The following is a 16,010-nucleotide window of genomic DNA, read 5'->3' on the forward strand; positions in this document are numbered from 1 at the left end:
AACCCGAGTCGATTTTATGTAAATCGCCAACTGAATTTTTTTTTTGCTGTTGTTGCTATGCTTAAGGTATATTCACCCAAAATATCTTCATTTGTTTACAGATGTCTTGTGCACTACTCAGTCTTTTTCAGGAATATTTGAGTAGGTGTGTGATGATTCGCACGTGTAAATTAAGTAACGCGTGTGATGTGAAACGTACGTGCAAAGGATGTGCAATGGATGTTATGTGTTCCAAGGATCTTTGTCGCACAATGATTTTGTAGTAGAAAAGTGGGGATACGTTTTAAATCGTGAACCCCAAACACAATGATCGAGCGTCTACGTATAGCGACTCTCTCAATCTTAACTTCCTTTTTTACATGTATGCAATAGTATGCATGACTATACTGTCATTTTCATAAATTAATTGTTTATTTTTCAGGTCATCCAAGCAAATAGGCAAAAATATGCTTCGTTTTCAAATTTAAAAAAATCTTTATTTACGTGGCTTAAATAAAACTTTAAAATTAATTCAGAAAGTTCACCTACATTTTAACAAAATTTATACAAAAAAAAACTATACCGCACATGGGTTTGAGAACCAAAAAATTTGTGCGAGCGATTTATCTACTAAAATTTTTAAGTAGATAAAATTTGGTGGTGCTTATATTTAGTAGAGAATCTACTAAATAAGCACCACCAAAAACACAAAGTTTATGAAGAACGATCGTGTTATTATGAAGAACATGAGCTAAAGAGAACATTAAAGTCGGCCCCTTTCCTGCATGCTGACACTCTTATGCTCGGCTGGTGCATTACACTGAGACAGAAGACCATTTCGAACCATGCCACAAGTCATTCGGACCTTTATCGTCACAGATAGAGAAGAGTGTACACCCACACAAGTTAAATATAACCAGAACATGGGAGAGGTTAGGTGCCCTGTACCTTAATACAGCTTTCGGACGAATGTTCTCGTGATGTAATACCAAAGAAAAAACATGTTAAATAAAGTTTTAAAATTATAGCAAATCTGCCAAAACATCATCACGTTTAACTTTGCACTTGTGGTTAATACGTTTTACGAAATTCATTTTTATTCATTTAAGGCTGGCATTCCTACATCTGCAGAAAAAAAATTTTTTTATAAAAAAAAAAACTTTAAAAAATAATTTCAATCCGCGCTATGGTACTGACCCGGTCAGGCGACGGCAAACACAAATATTGTAAATCCAGCATTATCACTAACTAAAATAATTCAGGCTACAGAAATACTATGGTGCTATTCAATTCGTAATTATAATCGAAAAAATTGTGTATTATATTAAAAAGAAGTCTAGAAGTTCTTTCTCCCACACAACACAGCAGGGAATAAGTCAGCCCTGCCCTCGGTTTTGTGAGGAGAGATGTTCTGCATAGACTCTAACAATTAAGTCTTCTGTACAGTTTTTCTTCATGTTAAACTGTGCTGGTAAATTTTCCCGACTGTGCAAGAAACTGCACAAGAAAATAAAAAGATCAGGGAATGTATTGTTCAATAACAATAACCTGTGTGTGATGATGTTGAGAATACTTGTGCGAAATCTATATAATTTGTGTATAGAAAAAAAATTTACCGTACTATGATTTAATTAAAAAAATGTTAATTTTTATCTGAAACAATATTTTTTCTTATATAATAATATCATAAATTTTAAGAACATGATATACATACATAGTTCATTCCATAATACACATTGCTTTAATTATTTTTGTTAACCTTAATTAGCGAAAGTAATCAACATACCAATTCAAAGAAGACTCACATATTTGCTGCAAGAAATTTTTTTGTTGTTGTGCTAGAGATGAACTTTTGTAGCACTAAAACGTTGTTGTAGTAGTTAGTGTGAAAACTTTTAAAACAGGACCGTGTAATGCTAAAAAATCGCTATAGTTTGCATGAAAACCATTAAAACGGAACCACAGAGAACTAATATAGTTTCGTAGTTCACTTGAAAACTGTTAAAGCAGGGTCGTAGAAGGCTGAAATGGTGATGTACTTCGCTTGCAAACTGACAAAACGCTAATGTAGAAGGATAAAACATGGTGCTGTAGGTTGCTTGCAAACTGTAAAAATGGTGCTGTGGAAGCCTAATAGAAGGCTACGCTTCGCTTGAAAACTGTGAAAAGAGTACTGTAGAAGGTTAGTGCATAGTTTGCTTGAAAACTGTCAAAATGGGACCATAAAGGGCTAATACGAAGATGTAGGTTGCTTTAAAAATTATCAAAACAGTACAGCAGAAGGCTAAAAAAGTGTTAAAAAAACTTGCTTAAAATGATCAAAACAGGGTCATGGAAGGCTAAACTTAAAAGCTGTCAAAACGGTACTGCATATAGAAGGTTAACATGGCGTCGTAGGTTGCTTGAAAATTATCAAAACGGTACTGCAGGCTGTTGGAGTGAAAAGGGATTTTTCCAGCTGAAAATACTTCCATCCACAAACACCTGTTATTAAACTTCTACTGGAAAATTTATTATTTTATAATCTTTCATGTAATGTTTTGTTGAAAAGAAAAGTATAGAATAACATGTTGAAAAAAGACAGTGTTCGTTTTAAAACACTCTAATACTCTAAAACACTTTAATAAAAATAGTTTCGCTCACCCTTTATTGTATTCTCTATCGTAGTTAACAAGCTGTTAAATTTTATTACTTAGGGCTAATACCAAGGCTTTTTTTAATTTCAATAAGTTTTAACAATGAAACTTGCAGTTAAGAGAAAATAATTACTGCATTTTTTTACCACAAAGCTTTTGGCAAAGCACTTTTATTTGCTCTGGTTGTAAAGCAACAACAAAGATGACCACAAATTATGTATAAAAGTTAAACTTTTAATTTAATAATAAAGAATTTCTCTTGTTTCACCATGTTAACTAGACTCTTCAGACATCTCTCGTGGAAACACCTGTGTGTCTTGTGGAAAGGCTCATTAAGTAGCATATATGCAAGATGAACCACAACAACATATAGATAAAAGGTCAAAACAGAACCGTCTCAAATTGTCCCCCACCAAACAATGTTGCATTCAGGATTAGGTAAAGTGGGATAAAACAAAACTTATTTTGTATTTGTCGTCTTCTTCCTATTAATGGTCAGTCCTTCTGAACTACTTTTGGCAAAGATTGTAGGTGGGTGCTAGTTACATATATAGCTATATATATAGCTAGCGACCACGGAATATATGCTAACTAGCTAGCTAGATATACCAATAAAGTTTCGTCCAGTAATTGCTATAACTTTTAAAAAAATAACTGTACCTGCAAGCTCAAACTTTGATAAAAAAGACAACGATATCTTTAGAAAACTTGTTTGGCTGGTTTAAAAACAACAAAATGCCAAGAATCAGACAAAAAAGCCAGCTGTTAGGAAAAGCGTTGGACTTCCCGGAATTACCCTTTCGATGGAACAAGCCTATCGAAAATGATATAGGTAGCCTGTTGCTTTAGCCTCGATTGTGACACGTTCTGCCCAATGAAAGCACAGAGTCGAAAGTGAATAATTAAATTCAGTAATAATTAAACGCTAATTCATGATAGTCTTTTCTCAGAAATATCAACTCTACCACCCGGGGTAGCTTTACATCCCCGTGTCTCAAACCTGGATTCCAGGGCCACAGTTTTTCAAAAGGTGTATAAAATACATCGTCCGCAAATACATCATAATATATCATAATAAACGTATAATACACTGTGTTTACAATTGAGCACTTGTTCAAAGTCAAAGGAGGTGAAAGCGCAAAGCAGTTTAAAAAAAACACAAAAATGTTTAATTCATTTCTCAACCTAGATCCAGGGCCTGTAGGGTTTTTTGATATGAGGATCAAATAAAAAAACGCTACAGGTCCTGGGATCGGGGGTTATATTTATTTGTTTTTATCTGTTGTTAACACTCATATACTTACCATATACCACTGGGCATCTTTTCTGACATCGGGCCGCGGTACTTATTGTTTATCCCTTTTCAGGGCAACCTTGTCCCCAGGACTATAGCTTTAACTGCGCAGTCAAAGTAACAGGGTTAGGGGGGGGGGGGGTCAATGCAAGCGCCCTTCGATGAAAAAAAGAAAACAAGAGGCGTTGTTGAAGAATGTGAATGCAATTGCAGCGGTTAAGGCGGAAGAGGGCGTTCTTTTCCGCACCTTTCCCTAGCTCGTCCACACCGTCTCGTGGGCCCTCGTGTGTCATTACATCAAAGGAAAAAATGTCCTGGAAACCAGGTTCTACCCAATATAAAAAAGCGAATAGGGTCTCTTGGGACGAGGTTGGCCAATTTTAAAAAATGAAAAGTACATGACTTTTCGTAATTCCATACCAAATAGTAATTTTTAAAATTCAGGATAAACAAGTTAGCTTAGGGGTTACTATGGAAATATAAGGGGTTGTTTCAAGGGGTATGTTGATTTTAAAAGAGGAAATAGACTACGGTGGATGGTTGATCAACAAGTTGTGACTATAAGGAAGTAGTTCATGAAACATGACACTAGTTACCTCTGAGGTTTTAATTTTTTAAATATCCGTATGTGTATTTTATGCTGACTGCAAAATTTATGCTGACCCTTTAAAAAAACAAAACAAAACATGTTGTTGTTTTTGACGTTACGTGACATTTAGAAAGACATTTTAATAAAATGGATTAAAGGGGTTTCGAAACTATTCAATATGGTCAGCCCTAGCACATTCCGAAGAATGGCGTGTAATAAACGGACCCCTGAAGAGGTCAGCGTGCAAGAAATTATACACATATAACCTAGACGTCGAGATGACCTGTTTATGAATAATTACTTTTTTAATGAATGAACTTTTTTAATGAATAATTACTTTTTTAAGATGAATTTGATACGTTTTTATTTTTATTTTTTTAAAAAAACAAAATTCCTTAACGGTCTGTAAAATATTTTAAATATCAGTAAATCGAAATTTTGTTTTAACGAGGAAACAGAGACAACACGAGGAGCTGTATTTTTTTAAAACATGCTATGTTACTAGCCTAAAGAAGGTAATTAATACCTCTAAAAAGATTCTAAAGTCATTGTTGTTGCTTTGACTGGCTTTATGTGCAATAAACTTGTATGCTTCTAATTTCGAAGGATAAAGTTAGAAAAGTTTAAAGTTTAATTTATTAAAAAGTTTATTTTAAAAACAGGGTAAGTGCTCACCCTCGTCCCCAGGGTTTTTTGTATTTTTGATATGAGAGTTTCACGAAACCAATTCGCCGACGCAATGTATTTTAGCATGCTTAACTTCGTTCTTTTTAAATTTTCTTTCTAGACATTCGCTTCGCCGAAAAATAGAAACAGCTCCTACTTTTGTACACATTAATCAATCAGAACGCAATCATCAGTAGAAAAACTTAGTACTGGAAAGAATTAGATATCTGCTTTGAAATACATATCTACAAAAGAGTGCTTACATTCAGCATTTTAATTTCGCGCCACTTTTTTTTACTTGTGGAAATCAAAAAAAATATTTTGCAGTTAATTGGTCACCATTTTCCATTCTTGTGAATGGCAAATGGCGACCAATTAACTGCAAAATAGTCGACTCGTAGAAGTCCGCCTTAAGGTATCCTGACCAACCCTTCGTACCTTTTAAGTACAAGTCGATAAATAGCATCATGTCTGTCTCATCATAATGTCCCATGAAATTTTAACAAGTAGAAATCGTCTGCATAAATATCAAAAGTAAGCACTACAAAAAATAATAGCATCACATTATTACTGCATAGATACTTCCTAATTTCACGGTATACGAGAAAAAGGTGCTATTCGTCAGTTGATGTAGTTACTGCGACATACAAACGAAACACTGCTGCACCATTTTTGTCTGATTATTAAGAATTTCCATTTTTACCAACCTTATCTACAGGACATCTTGTATCTTATCTGATATCGAGACGGCGAGTTCATATCACCGTCTCGATAATTGAAGAGACAGTAGGCACTGGGAACGAGGTTGCATTTTCCAAATTTTTCCAATCAGAAACACCAATTTTGTTAACATGGGCGCCGGGCGCTCATACATATCCCCGACCGGTTCAAAACGCAAGATATGTTCAACGGGCTTGTTGAAAAAGATCCCTATCTATTGAAGCACGTGCCGAATCAATTCAACACCCAAGACATGTGCAACAAACCCGTTGAAAAGAACCCTAAGGTACACAAATATGTGTAATATATAATAATAAAATGTGCATTAACTGTCAATATAGCTTAAAAAGTATTTTATTCATGACCTTCTTGACCGCCATTGGTCTCTCCCTACCACTTATAACCCTGGCATGCGTACAGGAGGAGAGGGAGGGGTCAAATGAGCGGAGGATTAAGGACTTTGAGGACCGCCTTGATGTCATAACAAATGAATGAGCATTGTAACGACTGTGAACGTATATTGGATGAGTATGATAGATGTACCTGCGGGCGTAGGTTTGTGGTAAGTGGTAAAATGTTACATTGGTACTGCTACCATGAACGTATCACATATAACGGGGGAGGCTGCGTATGTACAATGACACGCAATTCTCTGCAGTCGTTCGAAATATACAATAAAGAAGATGCTACAATTTGAAAATGCGCTTGTCAATCCGAAATTATTCTACAATTTTGCCGCTACGTTTACAGATATTAATAATATCAACGTGGAATACCTAACGGCATCAGATGCCATTCCTGCTAACGGAGGTAAGGACAAACAATATATAGTAGGGTACCATACACAAGATCTCGTGGTTGCCTTGACGGCGACAACGCCGAAAATCTGGTCCGCACATGGGGTGACAAGGTATAACGCCAATGCAGTACCGGCAATGAGCCTTGATTTTGAGGAATACCCCGATTGGGTTGTAAAGTATCGAAAAATATGGCAAAAAATTGAAGATCTAATATCCTAGGAATTGACGACAGAGCCTGTTAAAAAAGACCGTTATGTGAATGCTAAACTCCAATATTACAAGGATACAATTACCACCAAGTTCCAGGGTATGTCGGTACCCTGCGATGAGCCTTGTCAAGTCAGTGAAATTCTGGGTATTTCATCGGTATACATTCAAGGCGAAAACCACTACCCCCAGCTACATATCACGGAATGCTGATACGAAGACTTCAAAAAGGAATGGTTGTTAAGTGAGGATTAAAAAACCATATATTTTATAGGGTCCGTATGACCCTATAAAATATAATACAAATTAAGGGTTGTAAACAGGAGGTGTCTCTACATAGTGCTTGCATACTGCACAGACTGAAGTTTTTTTTAAATTTCGTCTTTCCCCTCTTTCCAGCTTTTAGCAACCAACTGGGCTCTCTCCTGTTCGTTGATGGCATTCACGATCCTGTTAAAGCGCTGCCGTATTTGCTCCTTAAGCAGCATATACCTCTCCTTTTCTCTACTGATCAAGCTGTACTCGTGGTCACTGATAATGCCGTTTTTCATTGCCTTGCTGATCAGATTTACAATCGAGTTTAGTTTCGCCTCCGCGAGTAGCCTTATACTATCATGTTTTTTGGACTTAACACGCAACCATTAAGAGGCGTTCCGGAGACCGGCCTGCCCTATTCCGGCGGCAATCGCAAGTCCCCCATGGCACAAGCTAGGGGTATCCCCAAACCTGAGGCCATGGCTCCAATCCTAATCCCTGACGTAATCACACTTTCGCCAAGCATACCAAGGTTGCGAAAGCGTACCCACGTATTGCGCATTTTAAATTTTCTTCCAAGTCTGCTCCTTTATTTCATCCCGGAGATATTGTTCAATTTCCTCGATTTTCCCGAGTCTGAAGACCTGTCCCTCATCCTGATCAGAGCCTTGCGCAGGTGCACTCGGTAAATTTTGGTACAGCTTAAATATATCGCTCATTTATTCGATGAGAATGCACATCGTAAGGCCGCTGAACGTAACATTTTTTCATGGTGGAAGACGTCTGGTAAAAGGAACTCCAAACGGTCCGTGGAGCCTTTTAGTGGAAGGTATACAGGGGTATCAAAAGTCCAGGTCAACATATCCCCCCAGGCGTTCAATTCTTTGGTGGAAAGCAGGGCCAGAACCTTTAATTTTTTGCCATCCAATAGACAGTCGTCTCCATCCAATTGTGGACAAATAAGTCTCAATTTCTGATATGTATCGGTCCTGTATAAACTGTCGTAGTTACCCTTCATATAATACTTTTTTGCAGGGTCATAGGGTAGGCCTAGGAGCTCCTGAAATGGTTGATGAATCACCACCGAGTACCCCTCGTTGACACGGAGCCTACAGTAGCCATTTTTCAATAAGAAAAGCTTGATCTTGTCCTCTGCCTGGCTGTTGACAGCAGCCGCGATATCCTCAATCCTATACAAACCATTCACAATAGAAATGCATCCTCTGATCAGGTCCCTGATACTGATCGATTTCAAGTCAATGCGAGTGTCCTGTCCCAGGTAGTCATCGAAAATCGTAGGTTTATCGATATCAGTGATGTACAGTTGTTTTATTCCCTTTCTTTTAACAAGAAAAGGAATGAACATTTACCAATACAATCACTCGGCAAAGTATAAAAGTAACAGAGGGGAGAATGGCCACTTGGTGTTACAAATTTGGAGCACCAGGACCTCTACGTGAGTACGGAGTCCCATATTTCTGTGGCATTTCCGGAGTTCACGAAGTACGCCATCAAGGTCCCAACGACCTATCTCAATGACCCTGTTAGTGTGGGGTGGAAAGGGCAAGCGTTGGATTACTGGAATATTCAGGTAAATTTCTCCACCCATTGCACAACAGCCCTAGGCATCTTTACCAAGCACATGACGGGCTCGGTACCCCTTATCAACTCGATTTTTAAATTCCATGCCTGTTACCATATGCGTCGCATCCTGGCAAGGATAAAGGTACCCATGCCGTAAGACGATGGGTTCAAACAGTATAAAAATCCCTAATCCACATCTGGATACATCCAAGTATGCCGCGAATATGGTGCGGATCCCAATTGCATGTACAAGTTTAAAGCAGTCATGTCGTCACTCACGAATGGTAGATGGTGGCGAAGGTTGACGGTGATTGGGGCAAATTTGTCATGCCGACAAGCCAAGGTCTAACATCGGAGGGTCTGAATAAGCTGAGTGAGAGTATCAGGGTTTACGTGGTCTTGTTTCTGGGATCACAAGCAAGGGTCAGACATCCTTAATAAGCCATGACATCACAGAATTCCAGAAGGTATTGCAATATAGTAGAACTCCGGTGAACTTTGCCGTCATGCACCATGTGTACATGCTATCATCCGATAGGAACCTGCGAAAAGGCAAAATCGTGGGGTACAACAACAATATTTTGATCGCACCCGCAAATGCAATGATCAGTATACGACTTGACCTGAATAACAAGCCTTTTGTGCAGCATGCCACGCCTCCTATACATACCATACCACCTACACCTGGAAAGCATGCCACCAGACATTTGGCATCTGCCAAATCACCCCCTAGTCATACAACACCTATTACACCTACCATGCATACCCCAGATATACATGTACATTTCACGCCCCATATAACTGAACAACCCCCACAATATCAACACGAAGATACCAAGGTCTCATTAATCACCATAGGAGCATTGTGCATTTCTTTGGCGAGATAATTATGTTGAGCATCCTTAATACAAAGTAGCTATTATTATAGACTAGTCGTTAACCCGTGGAAAAATCCATGGGGTTGCCCTCCTTTAAATTTACTCGTCGCAAAATATATCGCATTTGATATTCGTGTTGCCGAGTGTGACAAAATTTGGCTATTATTAAAGAGATATAGGTAGCTCGTGGATAAACCCACGTTTTGGCCAGTTCTTTTTATATCACATTTCGTGTGTTTGTAGCAAGAACATTTTCTTTTCTTTTCTGGAGAAACAGAATACGGCTTTTATTAACATAGAGTTACTTTCAAACTTTTATTAGCACAAAAATCTTCTTTTTTCAAAAAGGTATTTCAGTAAATGCGATCGTTTCATCCTATTATCAAAACGAGCAGCGGTTACAGCTCTTTTTGATTATGTTTAGGAATTATAAAACCTTTTGGATATATAAAAAGAATTTGTTTTTTTAATTATATATTGATATAAAAAAGATTATAGTTATAATGTATGGTGTTGTTATAAACTATTACATATAAAAAATTATACATTTTTTTTGGATTTATATTTACCATAAGGAATTAAAAAACTTAGTAGAGAATTAAAGGAATGTAATTTTTAAATCTCACTATTTTTCCAATAAACACCACAAAAAAAATAATAAAATTAAGATGCTTACAAACACAAAATCCTATAAAGTTTTACAAATTACAATGCCCTTTAATAGTTTCTCATTACAATTTTTAAAGCGCATACCATTTTCTTGTTAGTGTCTAATAACCGTCAGGTGTTACGAAAGACAAGATGCTCAGGCCTGAATAAGGAGGTACTTAAATTTGCTAAGAAGTGAATTGAAGCGACCATTACCTTGAGTTCAAAACGTGCTCAAAAAATGCTTTACCTCCTTATGCACCGTCCTATACATGTTTTTATTGCGAAAACTGTCATCCTCAAAATAGTAACAACAACAATGACAATAATAATTAAGAACGGTGCTGTTAAAATGATATGTTGAATCCAAACACAAACTTTTGTGATTGCATTGATTCCTGGTACACTTGATTGATCGTTCATGTAAACAAAAGCAAAAAACAAGTTCTCCACATTGATTATCAACAAAAATGACAATGAAATAGTTTCTAAGTGATTTAAAAACTTGCTACGATATGGCGACACGTAAAGATGATGAACAAGGTAAGATAACAGCAAAGGTATCGTTAACATCATTCGTGCAACTGGATTCATCACAAAATTGCAAATGACGGCAATCAGTAACCGCCGAACAATTACTACCGACTCCCAATTTATTTGGCCAAATGTGCTCGATCTAAATGCACCTGTAAAGATTTCACATATGCTTCGTATTTTTGTAAGTTCGTCGCTGGTGATATTCAATTTCACAGAATGACAAACACTGCGAAAATAAAAATAGAAGGAGGAGAGCGGAAAAGCCAACGAAAAATAAAATCCTTTAACGCTTAGTTGTTTCCTTTGCAGCATTTTTATTGAAAGGTAAACTGAAACTCCAAATGGAAAAACCCATAACAGTGTTATGATCAGAATGCAATATTGCCACCATGTGTAACATATAACGTCACCCTGGATAAACAAGTGCTTCTGGTTATTTATTTTTACACAATGGAGCAAGGTAAAACAAAATGTGCTCACGCTCGTATAACCAAGTAAAGCGACTTGTATGAAGCAGTTTCGTATTTTGTCAATGACTTGACATTGGCTAAGATGTTCGAAACATTTTGATTTTGTCTTTCGTCTTATTTGACGAATGAAAAAAATGAGACCAACAGCAATAAGGAGCACCAACATAAGCATAAATACGTTGTTTACTTTGATTACTCGTTTAGAAACAGCATCAAGATTCTTGACGAAACAAATTTTCGATAGGTGTAATTGAATCAACTGAAGATTAAAAATGTTGGAGATTGTGGTTTTAAGTTGATGTAAATAACCGTAACTGTCTTGTTCTGTGGCTGGTATGTGTATTAAAAGTTCCATTTGGTAGAAAAAGAATACAATTGTTTTGATACCATAACCAATCGCCTTAATTTCAGAACCAATAAATTTATTTATTTCGTTTATTTCCTCAGTTTTCTCCATTCTTTCCATGATCCTGTCTGAGAGAACTTCAAGACCGTATTCATTATTAGCAATGGCTTCGTTCTCACTTTCTTCCTCGCTTTCGTCAAAAAGAGCATAGCTAAATGGATCTTCCCTGTAATTAAATATTTTTGTTTTGAACAAAAAGAAAATTTTGTCTCTTTTGACAAAATATTTAGATATGATATTCACTAATAATGTTAACAGAGTCTTATAATACATCAGAAAAAGCACATAACATGCGCTATAAAATGTGAGTAACAACCAAGATAAAACCATGTGGCAATCATTGTTCTTAATGCAATCTTCATTATAAAAATTCAGTCGAAACCCTTTTTTACACGTTCCACATAAAATCCCTTCCCTGTGTTTGTTGCAGTCATTATAGGATTCACATTGATGTGAACAGCAATAATACGAAGGACATGGGAGAAAATATACCTGAGACTCTGTACCCACATAGCCCCAAAAATTTGCTCGACTTCGAACTTTCTCCTCACATTTGCCTCCAGCAGGGCATTTAAAGCATGTAAAGTTGGATTTCGTTGTAAGAAAAATATTTCTTTTTAGTCTAGATTTTCCTACAATCATGACTATACCTTTGTTTATGTTGTACATTCCTCTCGAGCATCGATGACACTGAGCAGATGTTATTGATTCAGTGGTACTTAGAAGAAAAGAATCATAATTATTTGGACAGTAGAAACTCACATTCTGAAAGCCATTATGATGTCTATTCAAACCTTTTTCAAAACTAAAACCTTCAAGTATAGATGGCGCGTCTATTAATGAGTTTAATATCAAGAACTTTACATTTTTCAGAAGCGTAATAACGTTAGATCGCAATAATAATCCGGTGATAAAAGTATTTGTAGCCGTGGCGTACATCACAGAATTATATATTTGCAGGTCCACATTATGAATGTTATATGAGCTGACATATATGGCTCCACCAGAGTTGTTAGCGGCGTTGTAAAAAAATGTGCACTGTGTTATATATGTTTTGCTGAGTAAACTGTGAATGGCTCCTCCGTTACTAGCTGTATTGTTCGAAAAACTAGATTGTTGAACGTAAAGTTGACTGCGTCGACTTCTTATTGCACCTCCGTAAAAGCCTTGGTTATTTTTAAAAGAACACTTTATCACTTTGGCATTCTTAACATAGTTAAAATAAATGGAAGACTGTCTGTAATTTGATAAAGCTGATTCTGAAACTAGAACTGTTACGCAAAAGTTAATTAGCAACCCATACATCACAGAACGTTTTCTCAATTTATTTCCATAAAAAGTTGTATTAAAGATGTTAACCGATGAAACACAATTTTTATCAAAACTAATTAATGGTCCTACTCCGGTTGAAATAGTGCTTTTCGTAATGCTAACGATTCCTGTTTTTGAAATATGTGTGATACTCATTATTGCCTTTTTTTCATCTCCTTCAAAAACACATTTATATATAACTAATCTAATGTGAACAGCTCGAGATAAAGAGATAGCTGTGACATTTTTAAAAGTAGTGTACGATATCCGAAGTTTAACGAATTTTGACCACCTTTTATATCTAACAGCGTACCGACGAATAACGGTAGTTGATGTACCGTTAAAGCTGCAATTAGAAATAGCTACGTCACAGCTTGTGTTGAACATCAGCAAAGGTGTGGATTGAAAGTCGATGTTTTCCACGCGGAGTGTTATTTTCTTTTTCCCAACACTTAAGAACATGTACTCTTTTATTGTTTGGTTTTGTTTTACCATGAATATAATAGGGCGAAAGAAACTGTTTTGGTAACTTTTAATAGAAATTTCATTTGCGATATGAATTGGTTTGTTTACAACATACACGTATGGTTTCTTTTCTCCTCCATCCAACCGAATGTGTTCTTCTGGTTTTATTTTGTAGGCAAATGTATATTGGAGAGATAAGCATGGAAGGAGGATTGTTCCACAGGACGCATCATCTTTTCCATTTCGTTGTGAAACGAAAGTATCGGCATCCACTGAAAATATTCAATAATTATCAAATAAAAATGTTAACTGAAAAGGCTTTAGTTAAAAAAATATATATTGACCTGAATATTTGCATAAAAATGTTAACGGAATAATGATATGGAAAAGCATTGCATAATGTTTCATCTCGACTGCCATTTCAACATCCTTCGCTCTAAACTCCAGAGTTACAAAAAATGGAAACAAATAAGTAAATGACTTTTCACTATTTGTTAGTAATAGATAAAAAAGTAATCAAGTTTCATTTACTCTATCACTTTCTGATTAAATTTCATTTCACAAAAGTTTCACAAACTTAAAGGAGAACTAACGATTGATAACAACTTGTGCTTAAAATGTTCATGATAGTGTGAATATGAACTAAGTTAAATTTTTTGTATTTGTGAGCTTTGGTTTTCGAGATATTTAAGGTCGAAGTAGTCCCACGATCGCCGCCATGACAGTGTCGATTAGTACATTCTGTTCGGTGAAGTACTAACTCGTATGACGTAAGTCCGCGGATTGTAAACAAACTCATCTGAATTAACGAAGCGGGGTAATACTAAGCTGTGCCTTTAGCGTTTGTCTAAAAGTAATTTTATTTACATGTTTTGAAATAAATATCTACTGCAAAATAAAATGATAATTGAGGTTATAAATATAGTTTTAGAGTTTTAGACATGAGTTTTTATTTGGAAAAAAATAAATCTTCGCTACGTGCATTCAGATCTATTAAGAATTTTTTCTTGTGTTATTTTTGTATCAAAACATTTCGAAAGACAACAGTGCTTAGTTTAATTTGATAATTTGGAAAACAAAACTTCAAATGATTGTGTGCAATTAAGTGTACTGAAAGTAATTGTGCAATAACAAACAAAACAGAAACAGTCTCAAAGTTTTTCTCTGTTTACCTTCTTTCACATGTTGCTAAATTCTTTGATTTTTTCTTTTACGATGGATTTACCTTGTCTTCTTCACCGCCCGAACGTTACGATTAATTTTAATGACTCTAGGAAAGAATGAGTGAATCTTCAAAAGTCCTGTTGAGCTATGTGCGCCGTCAAAAAGAAACAAAATATGCATGAACCAAGTTAGACACTGTTCGATAATGGCGATGATCTTTATGTTATTAATATTTTGGGGGGATAAAATTTGGACAAAAAAAATGAAAGAAATGAAAAATTTTATTCCACGTTGTTTTCGTGATATGTAAGAATGTTCTTATTACAAAAAAACATATATGTAGCCTTTTCGGTAGTTCTCCTTTTAGTAACATTTTATTTGATATGTTACTTTATTATCAGATCACACTCGAGATTGAATTTATTAATGTTTGAGAAAACAAATTGTAAGGTGCTTTGTCAAAACAATTTTATCAATATTTTACTTTCGCCTGTCAAAACGGAGAGTTTAGTAAAAGTACAGCAGATATTGTATTATGTTTGGGTTGTAAAAACCTAACATATGCACAAAAACGGTAAATACTTTATACATTAAAATTTTTGAACCGGAATAAAATGACATTTTGTTTATTATACTGCACTTTTTGTAGCTTACTGCCAATATATTTTGACCGGGATTGTAGCTACGAGTTTTCTTCGAACAATGCTGGAGGACTGATTTAGAGATGAATATCGGAAATTAATATCGAATATCGGAAATTAATATCGAGAAATATAATTTATTGAACAGGAAGGTTCAAGAAAATGGGTGCGACGTAAAATAGACCCTAAAATGACTTTTCATTTTGCGCGAATTCATGTAAAACTTCGGTTTGCCGCTGTCATAGAACTAGGCAAATAGCCTCTTGAAATTAGTTCTTAAACGTCGATTACCACATATTAATTATCATTTACCCATTTTCTTGAACCTTCCTGTTCAATAAATTATATTTCTCGATATTAATTTCCGATATTCATCTCTAAATCAGTCCTCCAGCATTGTTCGAAGAAAACTCGTAGCTACAATCCCGGTCAAAATATATTGGCAGTAAGCTACAAAAAGTGCAGTATAATCCTACCCCCTCTCCCCCATTATCAAGGTTTGGAAACGTGTTAGCACAGCTTTTGAACATTGATACTGGGGGAAAGGGGGCTTTGTACTATCTTGCTCTTGCTCGCGTGTAAAAAGGGTTTACTGCCATTATTTTTGACCGGGATTGTCTGAATTTCAAGAAAAAAAATTGAAAAGAGTTGTGGCCTTTTTTTTCCCAGAGAAAGTCAAAACGGCCTCTGTAACTCGAATTTGTTACACACACACGTGGACTAGAGCCTAGCTTCTATGAAACTACCATTCTGTAACAAA

The 16,010-nt window shown here is 35.8% G+C and overlaps 2 protein-coding genes across 2 annotated transcripts in view; both read right to left on the reverse strand.

Moving 5' to 3' along the window:
* Positions 1-3,417, reverse strand: part of LOC130621485 (signal transducer and activator of transcription 5B-like) — a 28,392-nt gene extending 24,975 nt beyond the window's left edge. The window contains exon 1 of the mRNA XM_057436775.1: positions 3,276-3,417. The gene's annotated coding sequence lies outside the window, so the exon portion shown is untranslated. The remainder of the gene's footprint in view (positions 1-3,275) is intronic.
* Positions 3,418-9,650: 6,233 nt separating this feature from the next.
* On the reverse strand, positions 9,651-14,736 carry LOC130622314 (uncharacterized). Its single transcript, XM_057437766.1, has 3 exons — positions 14,618-14,736; positions 13,790-13,881; positions 9,651-13,717 (listed from the first exon to the last, which is right to left on the reverse strand). Exons 2-3 carry the CDS (start codon positions 13,863-13,865, stop codon positions 10,503-10,505), a joined length of 3,291 nt encoding a protein of 1,096 aa, XP_057293749.1. The 5' UTR covers positions 13,866-13,881; positions 14,618-14,736; the 3' UTR covers positions 9,651-10,502.
* Positions 14,737-16,010: the final 1,274 nt, after the last annotated feature.

This window comes from Hydractinia symbiolongicarpus, chromosome 12 (assembly GCF_029227915.1).
Source record: "Hydractinia symbiolongicarpus strain clone_291-10 chromosome 12, HSymV2.1, whole genome shotgun sequence".
NCBI lineage: Eukaryota > Metazoa > Cnidaria > Hydrozoa > Anthoathecata > Hydractiniidae > Hydractinia > Hydractinia symbiolongicarpus.

Bases quoted from the DNA above. Each gene is read 5' to 3' on its own strand.
- LOC130622314 (XM_057437766.1), bottom strand. From the start codon at position 13,865: ATGGCAGTCGAGATGAAACATTATGCAATGCTTTTCCATATCATTATT. The intron at 13,718-13,789 runs GTCAATATATAT...GAATATTTTCAG, and splicing joins ATTTTTATGCAAATATTCAG to TGGATGCCGATACTTTCGTT.